We start from the raw sequence: 10757 nt of genomic DNA, 5'->3' as shown, positions 1-10757 counted from the left end.
ATGTTTTAATATTAAATTCGCAATATAATCATGTGAATCATGTGAATACAAATATGAAAGTGAAATGTCCTGCATATCTTTTTGACTCGACTGTTCTCTCACTCACTTTTTAAAAGATTTTGTACAAAAATGATTTAGGGAATAATTTCCTTGTGATGTCTAGGAAGATTCTAGTATTATCAGTTCAAAAAAAAAAAGGTATTTAAGTGCAATAATTATATATTGATAGCTGATGAATAACATGGTAGTGACACATACGAGATGTCGGTTTAATGCATCAGAGAAACTTTCAATAAAAGATGCGTTTCCGTTTCGAAATCACATTTTCGTGTGACCGACATCCCTATGCATATGTATGTGTGACATGCTGTTGCTTATTGACGGCGTGGAGTTGATATAGATACAAATAAAACGGAAAACATTAAGTTAACGTCGGATAAGTAGTTAGCTAGGGGTATAATTGGTTCGGATCTAGACAGACTTGAAAAGCACCAATTTTTCAATAAAGCTGGATATAACAAAATACCTACAGTTCATAAGTTATTTTCCGGCAAACTTTTATCAAACGGAAAATAATTTAACACTCATGGATAAAGTGGCTAAAAGAACATTGGCAAAAGCATAAATTAAATATGGCATGGTTATTAAAGGTATACTACGTGCAAATTTCCTATTTGATGTTACAAACATAAAATGGATTATCATGTGTAGTCCTACTAAAACTTTTCACTGGAAGAGTTTTATTAATCAGCTGTTAGCTTCTACTTACTAAAGCTCTAGATTTTTATAATGATTACTTTAGAAGTACAACTGAACTAAATATCTAAAGATAAAATATTTAAAGTTTAAATATGCATTGGAAATCTTTAAGTTCACAAGTTTTTTACAACACGGCCTAAAAGTTATAATATTTAACGCCTCTAACGCTCCCTCAACAAAGTACGCCCCTGAAATTTCCACTAAACAAAGGTGACATTTGGTAGGAAAACGTGTGCCTTGACCTCCAGTGAACCTTGACGTAGCGGGAACTGTCAAACTTCGACCAATCATTTCGTAAGATTTAACCATGTGATTGAGATCACGTGGTATTGCGCGCCTGTCAAACAAACGAGGCTTCAATTTCTTTAGCGGCCTCGTGGTGTTGTGAAAGTTAAATTTGGAGAAAAAGAGCGATTTTTGCTACAAATCCAACAGTTTAAGCTGTGGAATTTAGTCAGATATAAATCTGGATATAATGCGCCCAAAGAGAGGTAAGAATTATTTGTTATCTTTGTGAAATTTTAAAATTAAAGTTGACACTTGTTGAATCAACCGGGTAGAGCACGTGGTCGAACGGACCAAAAGTTGTTAACTTTCTTTATCATTTGTACGAATTTTACTGAAGTGCCATACTGATATTATGATACATGTGAACGAATCTGACAGGTTGGACATGATTCTGAAAGAAGACAAGAAATAATATGTCTGGAAATTGGTTTAAAACTTTTGACAGATTTCCGCGCCTCCATGTTTTTCTTTGTTGATACTGAAATTTCGTCTAAATGATGTCATTCGTCTAGTAAGCGTTTTGGTGAAGGAAAATTGCACAACGTTTGGCAATGTTATTAATTAAAACAAAAACAGTTTATAATAAGTATTTGATTGATATTTTAACCGAGTTCTGGTAACGAATGTATAAATCAGATGACCTAGTTTTTGTGTTGTCAATGCGCTTTGTCAAAGTGACGGTATTTCCCGCGCAACAACGATGAGCTATATTTAGAAACAATTTTGTGTATATTTCAGCTAGAGACATGGAAAGTCCTTGGAATGCATATGACAGCGAGGGAAAAAGAATTGTAAATGCGGAGGATGTGCCAAGCTCTAAAAGGAGGAGGGGAAATCTTGCTAAAGACAGTGTTAGAATCCTAAAGCAATGGTTGTATGACCACAGGTACAATGCATACCCAACTGATCAAGAGAAAGTTTACCTGTCAAATGCTGCAAATTTGACAGTTTTGCAGGTCTGTAATTGGTTCATCAACGCTCGACGACGCATCCTTCCAGAAATGATCAAAGAGGATGGGCACGATCCAGAACAATATATGATAACACGTAAACACAAGCAGTCATTGCTGGATAGATTTGATGAGAGAATGATTAAACAGTCGGATAGCTCTTATTCAGACTCTAATGTGATACCATATAAAATTGGCCGTCTTGAAAGTGTCATTTCATCCCAGTCACAAAGAATGCCAGAAATTGATGGCTATATGTCTGATTACGAGGCATCTTCTTCTAGTGACAATTTTTCTGAATCAGAAGGAAGTGGCGATAGTTTACATGGCGTTCATTTCAGTCATCATCATCATGGTCAGATGCTTGCACCAAACAGCCTGATCATCTACAATCACGACAATGGATCTCAGTCTGATGGGCAGAGTGAGTGTTCCAGTGGGAATACACCACCTCCGTCACCTCCAACACAAAGTCCGAATGTGATCGTAAAACCTGTTGAGGAAGACAGATTCCGTCCATTCTTTATGTTAGTAGATGTTGCCATGAACGAACTTGAGAAACAAAAAGAAAGTGAATCAAATTGATCAATTGATTGTTACAAAATGAAGAAGAAAATCAGGATTACTATGCAATTCATTCCATATGTGGTTTTGACATTGAGGTTGCATTTAAAACTTGGAATTGGCATAAAAAATCATTGTGTTAATGGATAAAAATTATTCAGTGATGCTGAAGTGCCGTTGAATGTGTTCAAATTTGTTTGTTTTTTCAGTCTATGCATTTAGTTGATTTTACTGTCTTGTTATGTTTATTTTTCTACTAAATATACCCCTTATCAGTGCTTAACTTCATTATCTTTGAAGCATCCATATCTCACAAATTATCTTTGTCATATTGTGTTTCCCATAGACTTGTTTTTACAAGGAAATTGATCATTAGATAATTTTAAGATTTTTATCTTCAACTTTGAGACTTATTGTGATCGAGGTCGACTTGTATGTTTGTGTTATTCGCACCAAAAGTTTAATATTGAATGTTTTGTTTTATGAATTTATTTGGAATAGGTTATAGACTTCTACATGGGTCTCTTTATTATTAAAGTTTATACTGTTGATAAAAGTTTGAATTTAAATCTGTTTTGTTTTTTGGGTTTTTTTTTTTCACACTATACCTACTGAAATTGAATTTAAGTTCTTATGCTGAGATAACTGTTGCGTCATATTGGTTTCTATATATAAAAAACACATTTTTCTTCAACAAGGAAGCATTATCAATCAAATGTATTAAAATTGGATGTATAGATCTCTATGTAGAATGACACACTATTAATCACTAACTAATACATTTATTTGTTTATGGCTGACACCTTTGCATCTTTGTGACAATAATATATCCCCTAGAGCAGTTTGGATTATTTTATTGATAAAAGGGATTTTCTGGCATGGCTTCATGAAGGGTTTTGATGTTTATCCAAACTCTTTTTTTTTTTGTTATTAAAGAGACTTGCAATGAAAACAAGACTTTGAAAAATCAATAGCCATTAAATAAACAGGAAGTTAAATGTTAAAACATGATCAAACTGTTAAATTGATCCTTTTGAGGTGTTATTTTTCATGCAGTTGAATAAGGTATTAATATGCAGCAGAGCTCCAGATAAGCTTTTGGTGCAATTGGGTATTTACCCATCACTTTTTGTCTGAATTGGGTACTGGAAATTTGAATTGGGTAAAAATAATATCATTACCCAGCCTTTTCAGAAGTAATTGGGTATTTGCTAAAACCAATTGGGTATTTTACCAATCTCGCACTAACAATTGAGTATTTTTTTTGCTTACAGTATACATGGTATATATCATTAAACAGGACTGACTAAGTATTTTAATGGCACCCTTCAATGTTTAATACAAAAATGTATTTAAAATTGTAATGAATGTTTCATACTGTTGTTTTCTTTTTCACTTTTAATGCAGTCTGAGATCAGTTCATCCACAATATCCCGAACGATGTGGTCACCGCAATTTGCATTTTCCCAAAAGATGTCATCCAGTATTGGTGACACTACATCGTCACAAACAGATAACTGTCATTGTTGAACAGCAAAATATCCTACTAATTTGTTTGTTTGTGCTGCAACAATGTTTTTTCCTGCAACCTCATTTATCGGCGTAAAATTGTTTACAAAGCGTCCAAATAACACCGATCAGCCGACTGAATGGTCCTGTTATTTTTCCGATAACTTGCAACCTGTTCTGCAGTAACGTATAACCAGTCAGTCAAATCTAGCGTTAAAGTCTCGTACCCGTTCTAGTTATAAGGAAAATGCGATACGCAAGCTATTTTTTACGAATTGGGTATTAGGAATTTTAATTGCGTTTCAGTACGCACACTGTATGAATTCAATTGGGTTTTCTGCAATTTTAATTGCGTAAATACGCAAATACGCAGCTTATCTGGAGCTCTGATGCAAACTGAATTGTTATTTGTGGTTCTGTGGTATTTTGTGTTTGATATGATGAAAGGGAGTTAAGAGTCTGGGATAATAAAACTGTTGTTGGCTGTTTTTTTCTTCCAATGTGGGAGACCTGAATTTAATGTAGTGGAATATTTAGACATGATTATATATAATTCTTACTGTCAGGTGATTTTTGTATTCAATAAAAAGTTGTGTCGCTATTAAATTTCTTGATTATATGGGGAATATCTCTTTAAAATTTTTATTTGGGGAGAATGAAGAATCAAGTTTGATATTTTTAATTTGAAATATTTACAATGGGTTTGTAGGCAGTTTATTAACTTTCTTAGTGCATAATTGAGCTACATAGGCAATTATTTTTCAAAGGGATAATTGGGAATATTTTGATGTTTCTATTGATTCAACAAATTTATTACTGTACAGTTAAACTTGTAACAATATAAATGAACTATTAAATTTTATGAATGGCCTAGATAAAACATGAAATTGTGACAGATGTCTTATATTAAATTTCTTTTGAAAACGTCTCATTTTACCCATAGTAGTAAAATTCAGACATACCTTTGTCTTGCTACGTTTGCAATTTATAGCCTATTGAAACTATTCCCATTCTAGTGAAGAAAATTTTAGTGATACTCTAGTTTTCTGTGGAACAAATGCTAGTATCTCTAAAAGCGGCAAATTTTAACCGATACTGTGGAAATTTAAAAAAGGTGGAGATATCAGTAATTGCAAATTGAGGTGTTGACAATAAGTTTAAGTAATTGCTGTATAGATAGCACTTTGGAGCATCAGTAAAATCAAAGAAGTTATTTCTCTTGAAAGTTCAAAAGGAAATAAAAATAACAATCCTTTATTGTTTACTACTACTATGCATGTTTTTTTTGCTCACACATCTCTTTATATTTCTAGTGTGAAAATAATGCTATCTGATCTTCAAATGGGAGTAATTACCTTCTACCATGACTTGAAATTTATACAGGTTGATGCATCAATATATTCATAATTTTAACATGTCCTAAACATTGCGGAATGATACTAATTTCACTTGGGAAATGATTACATTTTACTCAGTCTTTATCATAGACCCCCCTGTGTAAAATCTCAAACTTGAAACTAAAGTAAATTATTAAATCCATAATTTTTTCAATGAAACTTAAAAGTTATATAGTTTGTAGCATCGTCTGGGGCATGTGCAGTCAAAAATCTAATTTGATTTCAGAAATAGTGTGATATTCATTTCTAAAGTCACTATTATGTTCATTATAAAAATACTTCGTTTTACCCAAAATGCAGCTCTCTGATTGGTCAGTTAAAACTCCTGATGTCATGATAAAGTTATGAATTATTGATATTAGCTGAGAAAAGCAAACTAATCAACACCCATATCCTATAGCAATACCTACTTTAGTAAAATTGAATACTTTCTGTCTGGAACCTTTGCACTAGCCAAGTGTGAAATTAGCAGGCATTTCTGTTCATAGGTTGGTCACCAACTAGTACCATTTTTGTGCCTTATAATGTGTTACTGTTGAAACAAAATCATGTGTAGATTTTATACTTTGTTACCAAGTTTTCTTGTATATACATTGATCATTTTTGTTAGTATTAAATTTGTATGTCTGAATTTGTGAACATTTTAATAAAAATGTAGACTTACTGGTACAGTGCATTGTGTTCAAATGTCTCATTTTGCTGAATCTCTAAACAACGTTATTTATAACAAAATGGCTGAAATTAACCCTTAGCCTGCTGGCAGTCTGCTCGTGCAGGCTGATGATGGTCTGCGCTGTTGGTTATTCAGTTAGTAAATTTTCAGTGAACTCCCCTATGAATAAGAAGTGGTATTGTCCAAATTGACTGATGGACCAGTCCAGTTAAAAAAAATAACAGGGTAAAGGTTAAATTGATCTTTACAAATGTACAGTGTCCTGCATGCATTACTCTTCCCCATACAACTTATATGGAAGATTATGTCAGACAGTGTGTCTCTGAAGTTTGCCCATAGTACTCCTTTAGAATTGCCATTCATTTTGCATACTTTAGCTCGCAAGAGCACAAGGTGCTTGAATATTTATTTATCATATTATGATCACTTATTATCTATTGTACCGATGGACAATACAAAGAATAGGAAGAGCTATTCTACTCAGCCAGGCGGCTTTGGCATCACACCTCTGTTTAAGGTTTCTCGTTCAAGTTTATATCTATGTAACCTTTGCATCTGTACACAAGATACCTCTTGGTTGAATTTAATTGAAGTGATGGCCCTACTTGAGTTGCAAAATTTTATTGTTGAAAGTTTTACTTGCAGCTATCCAGCTGAATCTGGGTAGCAACAATATATGTTGGACTGAAAATTTACACAGTGGTCATCAGGCCTACCGAAATGATAGTCTTGGTCACCCAGTCAAATCAAAGGAAAAACTCCACATTTATGACCCTATCTTCATGAAACTGGTCAGAATGTTTATCTTGATGATTCCTAGGCCAAGTTCAAAACTGGGTCACCCACTCAAAGGAAAAGCTTGTTAACACTGTAGAAGCCACATTTATGATGCTATTTTCATGAAACTTGGTCAGAATGTTTATCTTGATGATTCTAAGGCCAAGTTTAACAGGTGAGCGATATAGGGTCATCAGGACCATCTTGTTTTAATTACCCTTTTTATATGCCAGTCTGTGAAAGAGCGAGGCATATTATGTGAACACCCATGGTGGGCGGTCGGCATCCAAAGCATATCGGCTCTCTTAGTCGCAGTTTAAATCAGATCTTCACCAAACTTGCTGACAATGTTTGTGGGCATAATGTCTCGGCAAAGTTCGATAACCACTCAAATCGCCCCAGGCACTCTTATTATGGCCCTTGAATTACTCGAAAAACTGAATTTAGCCTTGTCCGCTCTCTCAGGTCGAAAAGTTTTCATCCGATCTTCATTAAACTTGCCGACAATGTTTGTGGGCATAATGTCTCGGCCAAGTTTGATAACCACCCGAAGTGCCAAGGGCACTCCTGGATTATGACCCTTGAATTACTAGAAAAACTGCTAATTTGGCCTTGTCCGCTCTCTAAGCCGAACAGTTTTCATTCGATCTTCACCAAACTTGCTGACGTTTGTGGGCATAATATCTGGGCCAATTTCGATAACCACCCAAATCGGCCCAGACACTCTAGGATTATGGCCCTTGAAGTAGGCCAAGTTCGATGACAGGTGTATTTGTGACAGTCTGGCACTTCAAAATATTACATCAGAACATTTAACCCCTTTTAGTTTCCATCCAGCTGAAACTAGATGCTTTTGTAGAAAAGGCTTAAAGTGCATGTCTCCCCCAATGCAGAGTTGTATTGGCAAGAAATCAATAGGGGACATGAGTGAAAGTCAAAAAGGCACTGATGGTTGGCTGCAATAGGGATCATCTACTCGGCATGTCCAATCAGCCCACTAAGTTTAAACATTCTAGGCCAAGTGGTTCTCAAGTTATGAACTGGAAACTGTTTTCCATGTTCAGGCCCTGTGACCTTGACCTTTGATTGAGTGACCCCAAAATCAGTCAGGGTCATCTACTCTGCATGTCCAATCATCCTATTGAGTTTCAACATTCTGGGTCAAGTGGTTCTCAAGTTATTTATTTGAAAATGTTTTCTATGTTCAGGCCCCTGTGACCTTGACCTTAGCTCAAGTGACCCAAAAAAGGACAAGGGTCATCTACACTTCAAGTCCTATCAATCTATGAAGTTTGAAGGTTCTAGGTCAAATGGATTTCCATGTCTCCCCCAATGGACAGTTGTATTGGCAAGAAATCAATAGGGGACATGAGCGAAAGACAAAAAGGCACTGATGGTTGGCTGCAATAGGGATCATCTACTTTGCATGTCCAATCATCCCACTAAGTTTAAACATTCTAGGCCAAGTGGTTCTCAAGTTATGAACTGGAAACAGTTTTCCATGTTCAGGCCCTGTGACCTTGACCTTTGATTGAATGACCCCAAAATCAATAGGTGTCATCTACTCTGCATGATCAATCATCCTCTGAAGTTTCAACATTCTGGATCAAGTGGTTCTCAAGTTATTGTTCAGAAATGGATTTCCATGTTCAGGCCCTGTGACCTTGACCTTTAATAGAGTGACCCCAACATCAATAGGGTTATTTACTCTGCATGTCCAATCGTCCTATGAAGTTTCCACAAAAACAATAGGGGTCGTCTACTCCATAAGCCCCCTATAAAGTTGGAAGGTTCTAGGTCAAATGGTTCTCCAGTTATTGATCGGAAATGAAGTGTGATGGAAGGACGTATGGACAGGGCAAAAACAAAACATGTATCTTCCCCAGTTTGGGCGTTGGGGGAGAGACATAATGGAACTTGGTATACAGGATCAACATGAAGTGAACATGTGCATACTGTCGGGGACTTTCTTATCTGATTGTTTTTTTATACACTTTTTTTTCAAACAACATCTCTGAAACAGTGTCATGGAAGATGGGTGGTCTTCTTCCAAAAATTATTCAATCGGTTCTGCTTGCTTGCACATAGTTACTGCCAGAGCTAAAAAAAAATCTTCAAACTGCATCTCCTCTTAAACTGCTAGTCCAGTTTTAAAATAATTTCAAACAAACAGTCCTGGTATTATCCTCTATCAAGAACGTTCACTGGAAACTTTGAAACTCTGCTTGCATGAAAATACTGGCCCGATATTTAAATCATTTCAAATAAATGATCCTTGTGTGACCTTATACCAAGTGTTCAAATTATTCCGATTTATCAAAAAATAAGGCAGCTGGAGAGCATGGTCACTTTTTCCCTACATGTATATTATATAATGTAATTTTAAAAAACGTCTGGTCAGTAACAGCAGGCCCAATTTTAAAATAATTTTACACAAATGTTCCTTTGGTGACCCTTTATGAAGACCGTTTATTCGTAAAAAACATGGCTACCAGCAGGGCATGGTCACTTCCGTGTATGTATAAAGTGGAAACTTGACTAGAACGTGTCTGTAGGACATCTGGTTTATTTGTCACAAATAAGGGGCAATAATTCAAATGTTTGCAGTCTTAAGGGGGTACAGCCTCAACAAACATTTTATATAAAGGATTCATTATTCTAGGTCATATATTTTTGAGCTATGAGCCTCACAAACAAAAAAACTATTTTGGCTATTTCAAGGGCCATAACCCTGTAATAAGCGCTAAGATTCTCAAGAAGAATGCCAAGTGTGCAAGGTCACATCATGATCAAGACTCGAGCAAGGTTTCATGAATTTACATCAAATACTTTTTGAGCTAGGCATGTCATTAGGTGAAAATGTGCATTTTTGACTATTTCAGGGGCCATAACTTTAAAAATAAGGGGTTGAGCCAGCCAAAAAATAAGCGGTGCATAAGTTTATATCATGATAAAGGCTCGTGCAAGTTTTCATCAATTCATATCAAATACTTCCTGAGCTAGGTGCATCACAAGGTGAAAATGAGCTTTTTTGACTATTTAAGGGACCGTAACTCGGGGACGGAGCCAGACGAAAAATAGGAGGTATGCAAGTTCGTACCATGATAAAGACTCATGCAAGGTTTAATCAATTTATATGACATACTTTTTGAGCTAGGCGCATCACAAGGTGAAAATGTGCAATTTTACTACTATTACAGGAGCCATAACTCTGGAAATAGGGGGAGGAGTCAGACGAAAAATAGGAGGTGCTCAAGTTCATATCATGATAAAGACTCTTGTAAGTTTTCACTTATTAATTTAAAATAGTTTATGAGCTAGGCACGTCACAAGGTGAAAATGTGCATTTTTTACTATTTCAGGGGCCATAACTAGAAATAATAGAAATAAGGGGTGGAGCCAGTTGAAAATTAGGAGGTGCGCAAGTTCATATCATGATTAAGACTCCTGCAAGGTTTCATCAATCTGTATCAAATACTTTCTGAGCTAGGTGCATCACAAGGTGAAAATGTGCGTTTTTTACTATATCAGGGGCCATAACTCTGGAAATAAGGGGCGGAGCCAGACAAAAAATAGGAGGTGCGCAAGTTCATAGCATGACGAAGACTCGTGCAAGGTTTCATCAAATCATATGACATACTTTTTGAGCTAGGCACGTCACAAACTTCAGACGGACGAATTAGGATAGGCAGATGGGCAGACGCACACGCCACCATGTATTACTTCCCATTTTTCCAAAATGGGCATATAAAAATGATGATTTTACTTTCCCAGCTGGAGCTTATAATTATCATCAACAATTATATATACATGTATCTAAAATTTGCCTGGACATCTTCA

At 35.6% G+C, this 10757-nt stretch overlaps 1 protein-coding gene across 1 annotated transcript; it reads left to right on the top strand.

The window, feature by feature from the left end:
* The first annotated feature begins 1089 nt into the window (after positions 1-1089).
* On the top strand, positions 1090-6141 carry LOC123524277 (homeobox protein TGIF2-like). The gene is made up of 2 exons (XM_045302348.2): positions 1090-1250; positions 1786-6141. The coding sequence occupies exons 1-2, from the start codon at positions 1235-1237 to the stop codon at positions 2580-2582; spliced, it is 813 nt and encodes a 270-aa protein (XP_045158283.1). The 5' UTR covers positions 1090-1234; the 3' UTR covers positions 2583-6141.
* Positions 6142-10757: the final 4616 nt, after the last annotated feature.

The sequence above is a fragment of the Mercenaria mercenaria genome, chromosome 3, assembly GCF_021730395.1.
Source record: "Mercenaria mercenaria strain notata chromosome 3, MADL_Memer_1, whole genome shotgun sequence".
Lineage (NCBI taxonomy): Eukaryota > Metazoa > Mollusca > Bivalvia > Venerida > Veneridae > Mercenaria > Mercenaria mercenaria.
Note: the sequence above shows the minus strand (reverse complement) of the source record. Positions and strands in the feature narration are given on the sequence as shown.